This window comes from Ranitomeya imitator, chromosome 8 (genome assembly GCF_032444005.1).
Source record: "Ranitomeya imitator isolate aRanImi1 chromosome 8, aRanImi1.pri, whole genome shotgun sequence".
Classification (NCBI taxonomy): domain Eukaryota; kingdom Metazoa; phylum Chordata; class Amphibia; order Anura; family Dendrobatidae; genus Ranitomeya; species Ranitomeya imitator.
The window spans coordinates 98,924,886-98,945,170 of NC_091289.1; the positions used below are offsets into that span (position 1 = coordinate 98,924,886).

Below are 20,285 nucleotides of genomic sequence, written 5' to 3' on the forward strand. Positions count from 1 at the left end.
GCCATCAAGTCAGCATTTATGGATGGGCAATCCCACAGCTCATGTACAGGTTTAACTAATAAAATGTAGATTTCACAAAAAAATGACACCAGTGTCACACAAATGACGCAAGCTGCAATGAGGGTCTCACTACATCCTGCTTCCCACAGAGATGGCAGCAGAACCTTACTGCCCGCTTCCCTTTCAAATCTTATTTTCAGTAGGACTTTCAGAGCTTTATTCATAAAAGATTCTTTCTTTGGCTCTACATGATATAAGAAATTAAAAAGAAACAAAACAAAAAAAAAAATTAACGAAGAATCAGCTTGACCTAGGACAGAATTTTATAAAAACTTACAACAGATTAATGTAAATACATTTGTCTAAACATTTTAGAAAAAAGGCAATGTATCATTAATATACAATAGTTCCTTTACCTTGTACATCAGGTTGTCTTCAGATTAATAAACATTATACTATTGTAAACCCATTCCCTTATTATCTTCTAACTAAACTAACAGTGCAATGAGACTCAGCAGGATACAGCATTATAGCACGTCAGCTGTACACTCGGTATTATAGGTTACAGAAGGCAGCAAAGTGTAGTTTCCAGGTTATACAGTACAATCATACTTATGATCAGCCTCGTCATCAGCGAGTCATCTTCTTATACAAAGAATATCTGTAATAAGGCCTAATGAACTTGTGATGGTGCAAAGTCTTGGACTGTATTCAGAAACCTATACAATTACTAGTTAGGTTTCATGTTTTCAATGAGAAAATGTTTACAAATTTAATTCTTTTAGGATAACTCTTTAATGGACATGAAAAAAAATACAAAAATAAAATGTATTAAGATTTCCATCATGGTTGCAAAAAAGGTGGAAAAATAAACTCATTTGGTACAAAGATTGAAAAAAACAGACATTGTGATTGCTCAGTAAGAAAATTAATAGACTTAAATCCTCTAAAGAGCCTATATAGTTACAAGTGACAAGCCATACACATGGTGGATTTGTTACATTGATGTTCACCCGTTTGTTCTAAGAGGTTGTGTAGAAATCCAGCTGTGTAAGTACTTCTTCTGATAAAATATAGACTATATGCAGGAATGAGAAATAATTTATTGCCAACATATAAAAATTAAATACTGCAAACATTCACACCACTGGGCTTATCGCCGCTCTAAACTTAAGAGATTCTTGGAAGTGTCATCCAGAAACTTGAAGACCTAGTTTTCCATTAAAGTGAAGACTCGGAGATTGTGCTTACAACACGGGCATGCTCAGAGCCTGAAGAGGCAGAGTTGTAGAAAGCATTGGTTTGGTTCTCACGATGTTCTCTAAGAAATGGCGGGATGGTTGCAGACTTTACATGCAAAATCCTTGTGTCCATGACTTCACAGTCTATTTGCATCATCACTTCATATTCCTGCTCGTTAATCACATTCTCTGTAGAAGATGCAACATAATTGGTTACTGGTTTCACAACAAAACCAAACAACATAAATTTAAATGCAGGAAAGGTAAAAAAAAAAAAACAAATAGTTATGTACTGTATACATTTAGATTTTACACTTACACAGGAAAATATTCTGTCCATTCCCAGGGTACTTACATTTCAGACCGTGCCTGAAGCGGCCCTTTTAGTCTTAGGGTTCATTTAGAGGCGGATACTATACAGATATGTGCTGAGTAACAATCGCACAGCACACTGACAATATAATTCAATTGGGCTGTTCAGATTGTTTTATATAATATATTTTTTTAAATGTAATCAATCTCAGCATGCACTACTCAGTTTTAAGTCTTACTCAAGTCTATGGATGCAGAAAAAAAATGTATATATATATTGGATGCTACACAGATGATCCTTATGAGATAGCTATCTCATAAGGATCATCTATGTAGCATCCATTTTTACTAATACATTGCCATTATAAACCTAGAACACTGTATTTTATCATGTACATTTTAAACTATTGTTGTATAAAATCTCATGCCACAACTGGAGACACGGATGCCAATAAATTAAATTATGTGTAATAATGAGAAATGACACTGGGAAAAATTTTTTTTAACACCTGAAGAGGTGCAAAAAGCCAAGAAAAGTCATGACGCCAACTGAAATCTATCAGTTATTAGAAAGCAATCCTGCCACTTCATGACAAATATCAGATGGTTCAACTCATGGGCTAAGTAAAGGTGTCTGATTACCAAGGTGTCAAAGAAGAAACATGTCATGATGGGTAAAACCAGTGGGCTGTCTCAAGACCTGCACAATCTTATTGTTGAAATACACAGTTATGGCATCGGTTACTAAAGAATTGCTAAACTACTGAAGGTTCCAAGGAACACTAATGGGGCCATAATTCAGAAGTGCAAAGAACATTTCATCGTAAACTGGCCATGACCAGATGCTCCCCACAAGATTTCAGACAGGCAGAGGCCTGAAAACAATTAGAGGAGTTGTCCAAGAACCAATAACCACCAGTGGAGAGCTACAGACAGACCTGGAATAAGCAGGTGCAATTGTTTCAAAGAAAACAATAGGTAATGCACTCAACCTGTTTGCAAGCCCATCACACAAGACTCCACAAGCACGTTTAGAGTTTGCTCAACAAAAATTAGAAAACTCTCTGAAATACTGGGACAATATGAGACCAAAATTGAACTTGTTAAGATGTCATAATGCACACCATATTTGGAGGCCAAAAGGCACTGTATACCCCCCAAAAAACATACAAAACAGTGAAGTCTGAAGGTGGGAACATCATGGTGTGGGGCTGTTTTTCAGCGTATGGCCCTTGCAAACTTCATATCAATGAAGGAAGAATGAATGGACAAATGTAAGGAAACTCTCAACTGGTTTCAGAGAAAGAAAATAAGGCTGCTAAAATGGCCCCCCAAAAAACACCTGACCGGAATCAAATAGAAAATTTATGGCAAAAACTAAAGCTGAGAGTTCATAGAAGAAGCCCACAAAATCTTCAGGGTTTGAAGACTCTGGAAGAATGGTCCAGAATCACACCTGAGCAACGCATGCGGCTAGTTTCTCCATACAGGAGTCATCTAGAAGCAGTCATCACCAACAAAGGCTTTTGTACGACGTATTAAATAAATTTCAGTATGCGTGTTCAATACATTTTCCCTATCATTTCTCATATAACTTAAATTTATGAATATCTATGGCTTGATATCTTTGCCTGTGTGGATTGGATGGGTTAGCAACATCTGGTGAGAATTTCATGTCTATAGCACCTTCCTAATATATACTTACTTTGTAATGTCATTACATCCTGTTGCATCCAGATATGTCCGGATCCGAGAATTCCAAGCGGCGGAAGTTCACCGACCACCATATTGGGACACCCAAGTGATGGGTGTCTCAATATGGAAACTGCTGGTGGTACGAGCCTCTTGTGCGGTTCCACCAGTGGAACACTATCGCACCACACACTGCATACGCCGTATGCACCACACACACACACTGTATACACCGTACACAACACACTGTATACACCGTACACAGCCTTTTGCGCGGTACCACCAGTGGAAAACCGTACCGAACACACCACCGCCGGGATCAGCCAAATGATTCACTGACAGCCGCCATCTTTGTACAGGAGGAGCGCATGCACAGTTTTGACGTGACCGCCATCTGTCTGCACAAAGATGGCAGCAGTCTGATTTACTGCGTCTGCGCGAATTACGCGCAGGTGAAGTGAATCATTCGGCTGATCACGGCGGCAGATGTGCGACGTGTCTACAGGCAGAGGAAGCCAGTCACATTAAAGGGGTTTTCTCACAAACGAAAGTTCATTTTAAAAATTGTCTGTGTCTGACTGTGTACAGAGCATACCACATCTCCTTTGCAGGGGAGGAAGCAAAAGACAATACTGACATTACAGAAGGGGATCACCGAGGATTCATTTTGTCAGGTAAAATATTTCACTGACTGTTTTTAAACAATATTTTACCTCACAAAGTGTATCCTCTGCGATCTCCTGCTGTAATGTCAGCATTGTCTTTTGCTTCCTCCTCTGCCCAGGAGCTGTAGTATGTTCTGTACACGGTCAGACACAGACAATTTTTTAAATGAACTTTCTTTTGTGGGAAAACCCCTTTAAAAACCAAATATCAACGCCAACATGGCTCCTCCTAAAAAGTATGCCAATGACAATGAAAGGAAAGCAGGAAAGGCACAATGTCGAAGACAACAAAGGGCAAATGAGACTCTTGAAGAGCAACAGCATCGCTGGGACTTTGCTTTCATTTTAACACAAGGATAGGGGTGAGTGCATATAGGAAAGAGGAAACACATGGGGGAGACAGCTCAAACGAGAGAACACATGAGGGAGGAAGACGCACAGTGGTGGAGATAAAGAGCACACAAGGGGTAGAGCACATGGGGTACACAGGTCAAAGAACAGATGACATGAGAGGAGAAGATAGCATATGGGGAGAAAGCGCACAGGGGTGAAAGACAAAGCACAGGGGGGTGACAGCTCAAACGGGACAGCACATGAGGGGAGAACACAGAACAGGAAGGCAAAAGACAGCAGACAAGGGGGATATAGCACATGGGGTAGACCGGTCAAAGAAGAGAGCACAGACGGGAGAAGTCAGCACATATTGAAAGAGAGAGTGGATAGGTGGGTGAGCACATGGGGAGGGGGGAGATTCTCAACGCTGCAAAGCCTGCCCCCATCGTGAGATAACTAGATGGAGGCCCGATGCTCTCGCATCGGGAGGGCGGTAATTATATATCTATCTATCTATCTATATACAGTATATAAAATCTATCTGTTATACAAAACATTCATATAAAATGTAAAAAAAAATCTCTTACAAAATATACAAACCCACACAGTAAATTTTCAATAGATGGCGTTAAACATAGGACCTAGAGCTATATATCTACTGCACTTGGCCTTATAAAGTTAAAAAGTTGTGCCGTGAATAGTTTTCCTATATGGTCTACTAGGAGCCATGACTACTTTTTTTGTTGGAATACATGAATCCATTCACTTTACCATACAGTGTACTGAAAAGCAGGAAAAATATCCTAATTTTGATGAAACTACAAAAAACAAAACTGAATTCTCCTATTTTTTGTGTGTTTATTTTCATGTAACAGTGAGGGCTTGTATTTTTACATTGCGAGTCAGCGATTTTATTGATGGCATTTTTAATTAAATATAGTTTTAAATGCTTTTTATGGCATTTCTTTTGGAAAATCAGTTTTTGCGCGTCAGTTTTTATTAGGTTTAAGGGTTGCATAATTTACTTTTTCATATATATATATATATATATATATATATATATATATATATATATATATATATATATATATATATATATATATATAAAAATCGGTCTTTTTCAGATGTGTCCAATACAAAATACGTTTAGCTGGGGGGGGGGGTGAACATTTTTTTTAGATTATAATTTGTTTTAATTTAATACTTTTTTTTTTATATAGTCCCTTTACTGAAGTATTGTAGTATATAGACAAAATAACTAATTAAAACTCCTAAGAAATGCATGCCTTCAGCGAGTGTATTGAAGTGGGGCATTGGCACTCAAATGAGCAAGCGGCCCTGACTGCACATTGCTCCTCTCAATGACTTAAGAGCATTTAAGAGTTCCAGAGCAGCAACTCCTGCTAGCTATGGTTGCATGGAGGTGGGGAGGGGGAATGTATGTTGGGAGACATTGTTTTTTTTTTTTTTTTTATTTGGCTAGCACTGGTTGTGTGTAAAGTAGGCTCACTACTTCAGTATGCTCCATAGACACTCACCTGACATGTGCCATACATGTGTCTCAGATGTCAGGAAGGGGTTAATAAACTACTTAGAGATTTGAATAAAAAGAAGAATCTAGTACAAAATGTAACAATATGAACTTGGATTAGGAAAGTGCATATATTTCCGCCAGTGGGGCTGTGGGACCCTACATTAATATCCAAGTTACACATAGTAACTGCATTTTTCAGCCTCCACCCAGTGCAGGCATGTAATAAGAGGAAGCTGTGAGAATCTCGCAAATCTTAAATGCATTTAAAATTTTATAAAAAAAATAAGAAAACAATCAGGGAAACCATAGCTGCTGTTCTATAAAAACAAAGCTACTAATATGTCCATCATGAAACCAGAAACTGCAAGCAGGCTCCGCAAATAATGTTCATGAACAGCTATATGTCTTAAGTGATTGAACCCCCCACGATAATATATAAAAATCAAACATTCAAATGTATTTATAAATTGCAGATACAAAATTATTTTTTTAATTTAACCCCTTTACCCCCAAGGGTGGTTTGCACGTTAATGACCGGGCCAATATTTACAATTCTGACCACTGTCCCTTTATGAGGTTATAACTCTGGAACGCTTCAACGGATCCCAGTGATTCTGACATTGTTTTCTCGTGACATATTGTACTTCATGATAGTGGTAAAAATTCTTTGATAGTACCTGCGTTTATTTGTGAAAAAAATGGAAATTTGGCAAAAATTATGAAAATTTCGCAATTTTTCAACTTTGAATTTTTATGCAATTAAATCACAGAGATATGTCACACAAAATACTTAATAAGTAACATTTCCCACATGTCTACTTTACATCAGCACAATTTTGGAACCCAAATTTTTTTTTGTTAGGGAGTTATAAGGGTTAAAAGTTGACCAGCAATTTCTCATTTTTACAACACCATTTTTTTTTTCAGGGACCACAACTCATTTGAAGTCATTTTGAGGGGTCTATATGATAGAAAATACCCAAGTGTGACCCCATTCTAAAAACTGCACCCCTCAAGGTGCTCAAAACCATATTCAAGAAGTTTATTAACCCTTCTGGTGCTTCACAGGAATTTTTGGAATGTTTAAATAAAAATGAACATTTAACTTTTATCACAAAAAATTTACTTCAGCTCCAATTTGTTTTATTTTACCAAGGGTAACAGGAGAAAATGGACACCAAAAGTTGTTGTACAATTTGTCCTGAGTACACCGATACCCCATATGTGGGGGTAAACCACTGTTTGGGCGCATGACAGAGCTCGGAAGCGAAGGAGCGCCATTTGACTTTTCAATGCAAAATTGACTTGAATCGAGATGGGACACCATGTTGCGTTTGGAGAGCCACTGATGTGCGTAAACATTGAAACCCTCCACAAGTGACACCATTTTGGAAAGTAGACCCCCTAAGGAACTTATGTAGAGGTGTGGTGAGCGCTTTGACCCACCAAGTGCTTCACAGAAGTTTATAATGCAGAACCGTAAAAATAAAAAATCATTTTTTCACAAAAATTATTTTTCGCCCCCAATTTTTTATTTTCCCAAGGGTAAGAGAAGAAATTGGACCCCAAAAGTTGTTGTACAATTTGTCCTGAGTATGCTGATACCCCATATGTGGGGGTAAACCACTGTTTGGGCGCATGGGAGAGCTCGAAAGGGAAGGAGCGCCGTTTGACTTTTCAATGCAAAATTGACAGGAATTGAGATGGGACGCCATGTTGCGTTTGGGGAGCCACAGATGTGCCTAAACATTGAAACCCCCCACAAGTGACACCATTTTGGAAAGTAGACCCCCGAAGGAACTTATCTAGATATGTGGTGAGCGCTTTGACCCACCAAGGGCTTCACAGAAGTTTATAATGCAGAGCCGTAAAAATAAAACAAAAATTTTTTCTCACAAAAATTATTTTTTAGCCCCCAGTTTTGTATTTTCCCGAGGGTAAGAGGAGAAATTCGACCCCAAATGTCATTGTCCAATTTGTCCTGAGTACGCCGATACCCATATGTGGGGGGGGGGGGGAGGGGAACCACCGTTTGGGCGCATGGGAGGGCTCGGAAGGGAAGGAGTGCCATTTGGAATGCAGACTTAGATGGAATGGTCTGCAGGCGTCACATTGCATTTGCAGAGCCCCTAATATACCTAAACAGTAGAAACCCCCCACAAGTGACCCCATATTGGAAACTAGACCCCCCAGGGAACTTATCTAGATATGTTGTGAGAACTTTGAACCCCCAAGTGTTTCACTACAGTTTATAACACAGAGCCGTGAAAATAAAAAATCTTTTTTTTTCTCCCACAAAAATTATTTTTTAGCCCCCAGTTTTGCATTTTCCCAAGGGTAACAGGAGAAACTGGACCCCAAAAGTTGTCCTATTTGTCCTGAGTACGCTGATACTGCATATGTTGGGGTAAACCCCTGTTTGGGCACACGGGAGAGCTCAGAAGGGAAGGAGCACTGTTTTACTTGAATTGAGATCGGACGCCATGTCGCGTTTGGAGAGCCCATGATGTGCCTAAACAGTGGAAACCCCCCAATTATAACTGAAACCCTAATCCAAACACACCCCTAACCCTAATCCCAACAGTAACTCTAACCACACTTCTAACCCTGACACACCCCTAACCCTAATCCCAGCCCTATTCCCAACTGTAAATGTAATCTAAACCCCTAACTTTAGCCCCAACCCTAACTTTAGCCCCAACCCTAACTGTAGCCTTAACCCTAGCCCCAACCCCAACCCTAGCCCTAACCCTACTAACCCTAACCCAGCCGTCACACACTGAAAGACGCTTTTTATTGCAAAAAATATTTTTTGTGTTACCACATTTTGAGAGCTATAATTTTTCCATATTTTGGTCCACAAAGTCCTGTGAGGTCTTGTTTTTTTGCGGGACGAGTTGACGTTTTTATTGGTAACATTTTCGGGCACGTGACATTTTTTGATCGCTTTTTATTCCGAGTTTTGTGAGGCAGAATGACCAAAAACCAGCTATTCATGAATTTCTTTTGGGGGAGGCGTTTATACCGTTCCGCGTTTGGTAAAATTGATAAAGCAGTTTTATTCTTCGGGTCAGTACGATTACAGCGACACCTCATTTATATAATTTTTTTATGTTTTGGCGCTTTTATACGATAAAAACTATTTTATGGAAAAAATAATTATTTTTGCATCGCTTTATTCTCAGGACTAACTTTTTTATTTTTTGCTGATGATGCTGTATGGCGGCTCGTTTTTTGCGGGACAAGATGACATTTTCAGCGGTAGCATGTTTATTTATATCTGTCTTTTTGATCGCGTGTTATTCCACTTTTTGTTCGGCGGTATGATAATAAAGCATTGTTTTTTGCCTCTTTTTTTTCTTATGGGGTTTACTGAAGGGGTTAACTAGTGGGCCAGTTTTATAGGTCGGGCCGTTACGGACGCGGCGATACTAAATGTGTACTTTTTTTTTTTAATTTACATAAAGAAATGTATTTATGGGAATAATATATATATATATATATTTTTTTTTTTTTTTACACATTTCGAAATTTTTTTTTTTTTTTTTTTTAACTTTTTTACTTTGCCACGGGGGGGGGGGGGGGGGGGGGGAGACATCACAGATCAGTGATCTGACAGTTTGCACAGCACTCTTTCAGATCACCGATCTGACTTAGAGCACAGCAGGCTTCACAGTGCCTGCTCTGAGCAGGCTCTGTGAAGCCACCTCCCTCCCTGCAGGACCCGGATGCCGCGGCCATCTTGGATCCGGGCCTGGAGCAGGGAGGGAGGTAGGGAGACCCTCGCAGCAACGCGATCACATTGCGTTGCTGCGGGGGGCTCAGGGAAGCCTGCCGGGAGCCCCCTCCCTGCGCGATGCTTCACTGTACCGCCGGCACATCGCGATTATGTTTGATCGCGGTATGCCGGGGGTTAATGTGCCGGGAGCGGTCCGTGACCGCTCCTGGCACATAGTGCCGGACGTCAGCTGCGATAGGCAGCTGACACCCGGCCGCGCTCCCCCCGTGAGCGCGGCCGATCTCGTATGACGTACTATTCCGTCGATGGTCATAGGGGCCCACCCCACCTCAACGGGATAGTACGTCTAATGTCAGAAAGGTGTTAATGACATTTTTTTTTCAACATTAGTAATAAAAATTGTATTGTAGGCAATATCATTTAAATATAAAAATATACATGAAAGATGACCCATCACCCCCTGGGAAATTTTGAGTTAGGATAAGATCAAAATATAACCCTTTAAAAACATAGTCATGGCCAAAAGTGTTAGTACCCTTGAAATTGTCCCAGAAAATGAAGTTTTTCTCCAAGAAAATTATTGCAGTTACACGTCTTGTTATACACATGCTTATTTCCTTTGTGTGTATTGGAATACAAAGGAAAAAAAAACAGAGGAAAAAAGGCAAATAGGACAATTTACAATCCATGGCATCATAGCTAATCTTCCTGGACATGGACGTCAGAGGAAAAATTGATGAAAGGTTGCAATGCAGGATAGTCCAGATGGTAGATATGCAGCCCCAATCAAGTTCCAAAGAAATTCAAGCTGTCTTGCAGGCTCAGGGTGCATCAGTATAAGAGCAAACTATCCGTCTACATTTAAATGAAATAAAATGCTATGGCGGGACACCCAGGAGGACCCCACTGATGACCCAGACATAAAAAAAGCTAGATTGCAGTTTGCCGAAATGTACATGAATACGCCAAAATACTTCTGTGAAAGCATCTTGTGGACAGATGAGACAAAGATAGAGTTAATTTGGTAAAGCACATCACTCTGTTTACTTAAAATGGAATGGAGCCTACAAAGAACAGAACACAATACCTACAGTCAAATATGATGAAGGTTCTAAAAAGTTTTGGGGTAGTTTTGCTGCATGTGGCACTGGGTGCCTTGAATGTGTGCAAGGCATCATGAAATCTGAAGGTTAGCAAAAGGATTTTGGGTTACAATGTAGTGCCGTGTCAGAAAGATGGGTTTATGTTCCAGGTTATGGGTCTTCCAGCAGGACAATGACCCCAAACATACTTCCAGAAGAATCTAGAAATGGATGGAAACAAAGTGCTGGAGAGTTCTGAAGTGTCCAATAATGAGTGCGGATCTAAATCCCATTGAACACCTGTGGAGAGATCTTAAAATAGCTGTTGGGAGAAGGCACCCTTCAAATATGAGAGACCAGTCTGCAAAAGAACGGTGGTCCAAAACTCCAGTTGAGAGGTGGAAAAAGCTTACTGATGGTTATCGGAAGCGACTGATTGCAGTTATTTATTCAAGAGGGTGTGCAACCAAATACCAAGTGGAAAGTGCCATCAATTTTGTCAGGCCCATTTTTGGAGTTTTGTGTGAAATTATGTTCAATTTGCCTTTCCGTTTTTTTTGTATGTGTTGTTCCAATACAAACAAAATGAAATAAACATGTGTATAACAGAATAAGTGCTAGAATTTTCTGGGAGAAATACTTAATTTTCTTAAACAATTTCAAAAGGTGCCAACACTTTTGGCCAGGACCGTAAGTAAAATAGGAAAATAAATGTCCTCTTTAATAAACCTAATGAAAACTTGGGCCCATTAACCCATTACTTGTCAAATTAAAAAAAATAAAAATGAAAATTGCTAATGACAAATTTTTAAATGATTTGGGTTCTAATGAATCAAACATAATTTGCAACATTTTTACAAGTACAGATTTTTCAGAAAAGGGCGTCCCAATATTCAATTAAAAATGACAATGACATGATTTCCTATTTTGAAAACATTCATTTTACAAACACAACACAAAAAATTGGACCTAATTATAAAAATTATAAAATCTTAGTTGCTAGAATCTAAAGATTAGGCGTCCCAAAAAAAGGACATTGGTAGATATTGGGTTAAGAGAGAGGGAGACTGAAGTCAGGCTCTCCACTGTGTGAGGCATCCTGCTTCTGAGCTGGAAGATACCAATGTGTGCAGCAAAAACTGAAAAAATGAACAACAGGAGAAGCCATGTCCCATAGTTTGCAGATTAACCCATTGGTAGCAGCTGTGTTGGTCTTGGTTAGCTGGGCTGCACAAAACACAGTGGCATCTTATTTCTTAGCGGATAAATAGCAATATTCTGTATGCAGTAAGGTTCAGGCTCCTGGCAGTGGAGGAGATACGTTTTGCCTGAATTGCTCTTCACTTATACACGTGAACATTGGATCTTAATTACCGGTATGTACTTCTGATAAGTTTATCCGAAAAGTTGGTGAATCAATCCTCGCAGTATGCTCCACAAACCAGTGACTTAACAAAACCATGAAAGAGGCAAATTATTCCTGGATAGATCTGAGCACAAGGCTCCATTCACTATTTAGATGCTACTTTGAAACAAACTCCCAGACCAACAACTGTCATTGATACCCATCTTCTGTCTATTTATAAGGATACTGCAGTTTGGAAAAGTGCTAGAAATGTTATTATTGGAGTAATGCTAAGACGGGCTTATGGGTAATCTGAAAACTGCCAATATCAGAGCATATTTGAAACAAATGCATCTAAAAATGATAAATGGTCCTTACAACCCCACAATAAATGAAGGTACCATTCAGACGTTAGCATATTCCACAAGTTGTGGGAGAGCTTGTTGTTGTGCAATAGCTGTCCAAGACGTATTTAGACAAGCGTGCCTGTAAATTAATTTATCATTTGCTACGTGAAAAAAAAAAAAAAAAAAAACACCCTTAAAAGTAATACAATAAGAATGTAAAATAATAACAGCAAAACTGCAATTATTTTTTTCAAAAGGTTTCCTTTTAAGGATATGCATATTTGCTGTGATATTTGGTGCGTTAGTTGATTAGCTCGGATTTACACAACAAACCACAAGCTAAATTATAAGTGAACTAAGCTATAGAGGGATTCTCAAGTTGTCACTACAGCAGTTCAGAGCAATGCAGTCTCCACACTTCATGCTTACTGGCAGGGCCGGCTCTCCTCCTCCAGTGACAGCTCTGGAAAATAGTAGGACTATAAAGCTCAGCACAAGCTCTGCTATAACAGTGGCTTGTTCTGGGGTCTACACTGCTACCACTGAATTGCACAGAGATAACAGCAGCTAACTGCTCTATAGAAATCAATGGGCTGCAGAGAGTTAATCCCTCTCTTGGAATGTAACTACTGCTCACTCTAGTCCAGTGAGGAAACGGTCACACAGCTGTCGGATGACCCGGGTCTCATTTCCTGTCCCTAACACTAGGGGGCGCCCTAACTTGCTCTGTTCCCAGGGATACTTCCGAAGGAGAAGATGCCGGGGGCTCCACCCTTGCCTTATCTCCTGAGTTGCCCTCTGTCTGCTCACCTCCACCACCCAGGGAAGAGGGGCGCTACCATACACCATAGTACACCAACCCGACAAAACAAGGCAACACAAACAAGGGTTAACAGAAAACTCCAGGCATACAAAATATTCACTCATGTAACAGAGGAATGCGCCGAGGTGTGAAGGTAGGGGAATAAACCAAAACAGAGAAGGATATGGAATTACCACACATACAAACCAAGCAACAGTCACTGATAACTCCTCCAACTCTCCTTCTCATAAGAACTCCTGTTCCTCCATTAGCCATGCAACAATAAAGCTAGCTCTGACAAGGATATGTAACAGAGCCCAGATTATAAAAGGGGAAGGGAGTGGCTAACAGAGCACAGCTCTGAGCACAGGGATTTCTAACATGGCCAGTTAACCCGTGCTCTGCCAGAAGGAATAAACATTGAAAATGAAGGAGAAGTGCTTCTTCTCAGTGCCGGAGTAGGAGCAATCAGATGCTGCGGTCTTCTGGCTCCACACTGTCATGGTAATCCCGTGACAGAAAAGCTGTACACTATAAAAAATAAAAGCTCTCATTGCGGGAGAATGAGAGCAGAGAGAAAAAGTCAATTGCAAACTTGTTTATTTTCATGGTGCTTAATCAAAGCATTTTAAAAACACCCTTTAACCCGGTCTTGATATGACACACAGTTATGTCATATGTCAGGTCCCACATCTGCATCGTTCCCAGCAGATGATGCTGAATTCTAAAGCCATCGGTCAGCACGATTTAATGTATGTTGGAAGGGATGTAGTCATTCCACATGCCCATGACATGATCGCAGGGTGCCCTTACAGCCAGGGGTCTACTGAAGACCTTCGTGCTTGTTGCCATTATTTGTATGGAATATCCTAAAAGAGAAAAAAAACGTGGCGCTATCTAAGCGTAGTAAGTTTATGTCAAGTTATAAAAGGAAACTTGCTCACTTGATATAGTTGTGCTGCCTGAGGCACAACGCTCATTTTGGTTTGGATTCAAAAGTGATCGACTGCAGCTAATGCCGGAGAAACCGCTTCCAGGAGTTTCCCACAGTGGAAGAATGAGAACTGGAGACAAGGATCAGCGCTGTCTTCTGCTGCCACAACTGAACCAAGGATGATATATTTTTGATTGTTTCAATGAGCATTTATTTAAAAATAAAAGATTATTAAAAACACTAGTTGCACAACGCGTTTCGGCTGCTTACAGCCTTCATCAGGAAGGAGTATAATAAAGATGTACTTATCAAACTTTATATCCTCCAATACCAGGAAGTAGGAGGAATGGAAAGGGCAGGGTGACTGGGGAGGAAAAGGTTTAAACACGTGTATATTCACCCCTTGCTCTGTGATTTTGTTTATAACCATTGTAAGATGGCTGCCGGACAAGTCCTTGAGGGGAGATGTGTGTCAGCACGGCTGTTAGCTGTGGCGATGTGAGCTCGGAAGTATGCTCCAGCAACTATCGTGCGGAGAGAGTTATTTGGGCCATTCCAGGGCCGGGTTTTACGAGCGATCATAACAAATAGGTGGGAATGACCGATCACATATCCCAACCCCAGGGGCGTGGTTTGGCAAATAAAATAGAGGCAGAGTCTCTCATCTCATTCAGTGTCTGTGGCTGGAGGTGTGGAGACCTCCAGTGAGCGGGCGGACCTGTAGGGCTATATGGACTATTGACTTGCAGTTCGGGTTTACCTTCGGTGTGTGTGGCTAAAGGCACTGACCTGAGCGGGCGGACCAGCAATACCACATGGACTGCTTGGTTTTCACTTTGTGCCAGAAAAGGCTCCGTTTTGTTTTGCCTCCCGAAGCGGTTTATGAAGCAAAATAAACTTGCCTGGACTATTGCATGAGAACCACCTGCTGTGCCTACCTCATGAGCAGCTGAGAACAAACCTCTGCACCCTATTCACACTGTGGCACCTAACCCTGATCCTGTTTAACACTTTCTGCCACAAGGAGAGATTAAATTACCAAAATACATCTGTTAAATATATAGCGTGTATAAAAATGCAATAGCACTATACAAAATATAAAAACAAACAATGGGGGCTAATGCAGCCTTATAGGAGTCACAATCATTCAAGTGCAAAACAATATTGTATTCACCGCGGAATAATGTCCAGGTCTCTTCAGTGCGATATCAGCTACAATGCAGGATTGTTATGTCACTGGAGAGTAAAAGCCAATAATAAGCACAGCTATGTTACATAGTTACATAGTTAATAAGGTTGAAGGAAGACTAAGTCCATCTAGTTCAACCCATAGCCTAACCTAACATGCCCTAACATGTTGATCCAGAGGAAGGCAAAAAAAAACCATGTGGCAAAGAGTAAGCTCCACATTGGGGAAAAAAATTCCTTCCCGAATTGTTGTGTCCCATTTTTGGACTAGTGTAAAATAGGCCCAAGATGGTCAAGAAAAGTGGGTAAGATTCAGTCAGACTTTAGAAATAGAGGCCATGCCTTATAGAATTACAATTTCCCTGTACTCTTAACTGTCCTTGAAAACAATGTTGCACTGTAAGAATATAAAGAATCAAATTATGTTTTATTACAGAATCTCTAAAATATTTCAGTTTAAGATACAAACATTAAGTTATTGGCTGTAAAGTGGAAATGGGAAGTTTCACTTATGACACACATTATAGGAATTGAAATTGAACTATAGTCTGTATAGTTCTAAATAAGACCAGATCAGAAGCCTTCCAAGGGTCAATTTCTCAGGACTTGTTTATGAGCGAGCAGTAATCAGCCCACAGAAAAAGAATGTGGCTAATTCTACTCCCAAGGGGTAACAAACGGTACTGACTGGGAGTCAGATTTTAGACAGTCTGGGTCTGGAACAAGATGCTTACATTCCAGACAAATGTTACACAAAACTGACTGGAATTCTCACACGCTACATCGTCTGTTCAAGGATTCGGACAAAATAACCAGAAAGGACAGCTATATCCTGTTAGTCAATATAAACCCTATCAGTTCACAGAATTCCTTTAAATCTAGGAAATTGTAATAATCTGGCAATTGCTTCTGGCACAGACTTCAAAATAGCCTGGAATCTAACAAATCTGGAGCCAAAAGACAGAGCAGAAAGTGTCAGCTATCGTAGAAGGTTATGTTAGCGCTCTATTGTGAGCGCACGTCCCAGATGAGCTCGCCATAATAAATCTTACATTTCTTTCCTTCTAATAAAGCTTCTAAGCTAATGTTTAATGTGTAGTAATTAGTGATGAGCGAATATACTCGTTACTCGAGATTTCCCAAGCACGCTCGGGTGTTCTCCGAATATTTTTTAGTGCTCGGAGATTTAGTTTTTATTGCCGCAGCTGAATGATTTACATCTGTTAGCCAGCATAAGTACATGTGGGGGTTGCCTGGTTGCTAGGGAATCCCCACATGTAATGAAGCTGTCTAAGATGTAAATCATTCAGCTGCGGCAATAAAAACTAAATCTCCGAGCTCTAAAAAATACTCTGAGGATCCCCGAGCGTGCTCAAGAAATCTCGAGTAACTAGTATATTCGCTCATCACTAGTAGTAATGTTCTGGAACTGAAGCTTTCACTGATCCGAAAAATATATAAACAAACACTTAAAGGGACACTGTCACCTGAATTTGGAGGGAACAATCTTCAGTCATAGAGGCGGGGTTTTCGGGTGTTTGATTCACTCTTTCCTTACCCGCCGGCTGCATGCTGGCTGCAATATTGGATTGAAGTTCATTCTCTGTCCTCCATAGTACACGCCTGCACAAGGCAAGATTACCTTGTGCAGGCATGTACTACGGAGGACAGAGAATGAACTTCAATCCAATATTGCAGCCAGCGGGTAAGGAAAGGGTGAATCAAACACCCCAAAACCCCGCCTCCATGGCTGAAGATTGTTCCCTCCAAATTCAGGTGACAGAGTCCCTTTAATGCACCTAATAATTTCTATATCACTGAATCCAAGAAATACAGATGTTTTAAATACAGAAACAACTGATACATAGAAGAAAGTACAATAAACATAAACAGGGTCGGACTGGCCCACCGGAGGCTTCTCCGGTGGGACCAGGCACTGACACCTGCTGGCATATTGGCTGTTGTGAATTCTGTTGTCGAACTCCCTCCTGTGGTCGTGAATGGTACTTCGGCGGGTTCTGTCCATGGGCTCCCTCTGGTGGCTGTGAGTGAAGCTGCTGCTTCTGAGGTTCCTTACACAGGTGACGTGGTTTATCCTTTGGTTGGCTGCTCTATTTAACTCTACTCAGATCGTTACTCCATGCCAGCTGTCAATGTTCCTGCATTGGTTCAGTTCGCTCTTGGATCTTTCTGGTGACCTGTCTTCTCCAGCAGAAGCTAAGTTCCTGATAGTTATTATTTGTTCATTGTTTCCTTGTCCAGCTGGTTATCATGATCTTGTCTTGCTAGCTGGAAGCTCTGGGATGCAGAGTGGCACCTCCGCACCGTGAGTCGGTGCGGAGGTCTTTTTGCACACTCTGCGTGGTCTTTTGTAGTTTTTTGTGCTGACCGCAAAGATACCTTTCCTATCCTCTAAAACACCTACATAGAAATGCCCTCACGGCCAGCAGGGGGCATACCTCTAAGCCAAAACTAAATAAACCTAGAAAAGAATCGCACCAGACACTCAGATAAGCCCTAGATCCAGCATGGATCACGCAGGGAAAGGTAATTAACCATAGGTCTGGGCAGATCAAAATAGAGGTACAAGAGAAATGTATATAAACGTAATCTTTATTAAAGTATCAAATATACAAAAAGAGTATAATAATGAAAAAATAACAGTACAAGGACAAAAACAGGTAGCAGGGAAGAAGCAGCTAAAAGAAAGCATGTACAAGATGGCAAATACAATGCTAGAGACAACATGAGGGGAAAATTGAGCACCCTACACTAACTGCAGACCAAGGACTACTGAATCGTGCACTAGGGAGATGATCCCATATGTGCACTGAAGTAGTAAGTAACACCACTGCAAAAGATCCACTAAAGATATACTAGGTGGCGGCGGATATGCAACAGAGTCAAGGCAACATAATGTGAATATGAAAGATGTACTTAAATAAGTATAACGTTACCTTGTGACATTGCTGCAGTGAGGACCGAGGTACTGCAGGCAGAGAGGGGAGCCTCAACGCGCGTTTCACCTGAATGGCTTCGTCAGGAAGCGTGGCCGTTAAAAACACAGGCTGGGGTATATGTAGGGAGACAGAGCGCCGATGAGCCAATCGGCGCACAGTTCAGGATGATGCAGGAACCGACAGACAGCTGGGCGAGCCGCGCGCCACAGGACATGGGCGGGAGGACGGACGTCGTCTCCGCCCATCCCCATAGCAACGCGGTCCGCCCACAAAGCCACCCGGGGAACCGCAGCGCATACCTGATGTGCGCTCAGGCCAAAGGCAGCTAGGAAGGAGGAGACAACGCCATATAAGTACATGGTAAATGAAAAATAGAATCAGATAATAGTCCGGACTGCCGCTGGCTATGGGGTGTATAAGCCCACCAGGTAGATAACGACGTTGGCTCACAGCAGCGCAAGAATGGGGCAATACTGAGATCGCGCCTACTCATAAAGGAATATCGCTAGATGGAAGCGACATTGCCAAAGAGAATATATTAGGCGCTTGCATAATGCATCACGCCATAAAGGAATAGACAAACAATCAAAGATATGACATATGCTTCAAAGAATAAAGCCAAAAAAGTAGGCAAAGCATCGGGGTCTCTGCATAAGCACACAGATGCAGAGATCCCCATGCCGGCCACAACAGGGACACAATACAGGTGAAAATATAAAAGACGTACATAATAGTAACGTAGACAATTACTACTGGCAGAGAATATTACTGCAGGTAAACTATACAAATATCAAAAGTAATATCCATGTATAGGGAAACCGTAGGTATACAATCATATTAATTACTCAAGGTCACCAACACTGCAGTATCGCTTATAGATTATCATATCCGCTAGCAGGATCGGCCAGTGTTTTCTAAAGATGTTATTAATAGCCGACCAGTTCGTATTAAATTTTGTAATGAAACGTGGTGCTGAGTTGGCATTCTTGGGAGATTTTTTAGGCCGACCTGCTAGCAAAGAGGGTCTGTCAAGGTATAAGGCACGGGAATAGCCCCTATTGATGTCTGCATATTTGTAGCCCCGCATTCTAAAGCGCCGTGTGAGGTCCGCTGCCTGTTTGTGAAATGCGCCATCATCAGAGCAGATGCGACGCATCCGCAAAAATTGGCCCACTGGTATGGAGCTCTTCAATTTGGGTGGATGTGATGAAGAGAAGTGGAGGAGCGCCTAAGGTTCACAAGGACCCCTCATGCCCTCCAGGTAGACCTATTGTCTCGGGCAGAAAACACTGGCCGATCCTGCTAGCGGACAGGGACCTGTCCAGTCAGATTACTCCTCACCCACTTATTACGTGGCGTAGATCTCGTACACTGGGAGACGTGTTGTGCGACAGTCACTATGTACCCCCGAAGGGTAACCCCTTTGGCATTCGCCAGAGGGGCCCCCCTTGGGGTTGTTTTTCCTGCGGGAATTGTTCCGCCTGCAAATACATCTGCAAAACGAAGGAATTCTCGAACTCTGCTGGGGACAAAACCTATAGGATAGTCCATCATATTACTTGCAATACAGAGGCCATTATCTATTATGCCCAATGTCCCTGTAAGCGGATTTATATCGGCATGACCACAAGAGCGTTCAAAGTCCGAGTTCAGGAACACATCAGGGACATTCATAACGCAGTCAAATGCCCTGAGCCGGCCCTCCTAAAATCCATTCCAAGGCATTTCTTCGAGGTCCACAACAGTAACCCGAAAGGCCTTTGTTTCCGTGGGATTGATCGCGTCTATACAGGGATCAGGGGCGGCAATACCAAACAGACTCCTCCAAAAAGAGACACGTTGGATGGTCACGTTGAATACCCTCTCACCACTTGGCCTTAATGAGGCCATCAGCTTCAAGTCTTTTCTGTAATTTTGAGCTTTCTTTTAATTTATCTTGTTCAGGTCTGGGTAATTTTATTTTTAAATCACTTTTTCATTTTTTCTTTCATTATTATTTATTGTTTGTCTGTGTTTTGCTTCGTTACTTATATGTTTTCATTTTGATTTAGATCTTACCTTATTCGCTTTTTCATCCTGTCCATTGGGAGGTATTCATGGAGGAGATCTTC

The 20,285-nt window shown here is 41.2% G+C and overlaps 1 protein-coding gene across 2 annotated transcripts in view; it reads right to left on the reverse strand.

The window, feature by feature from the left end:
• Positions 1 to 300: 300 nt before the first annotated feature.
• Positions 301 to 20,285, reverse strand: part of ATF6 (activating transcription factor 6) — a 182,339-nt gene continuing 162,354 nt past the window's right edge. For both annotated transcript variants that reach the window (XM_069737202.1, XM_069737203.1), the window contains one exon: positions 301 to 1,430. In XM_069737202.1, coding sequence (XP_069593303.1) covers positions 1,222 to 1,430 — 209 coding nt within the window. In that variant the 3' untranslated portion in view covers positions 301 to 1,221. The remainder of the gene's footprint in view (positions 1,431 to 20,285) is intronic.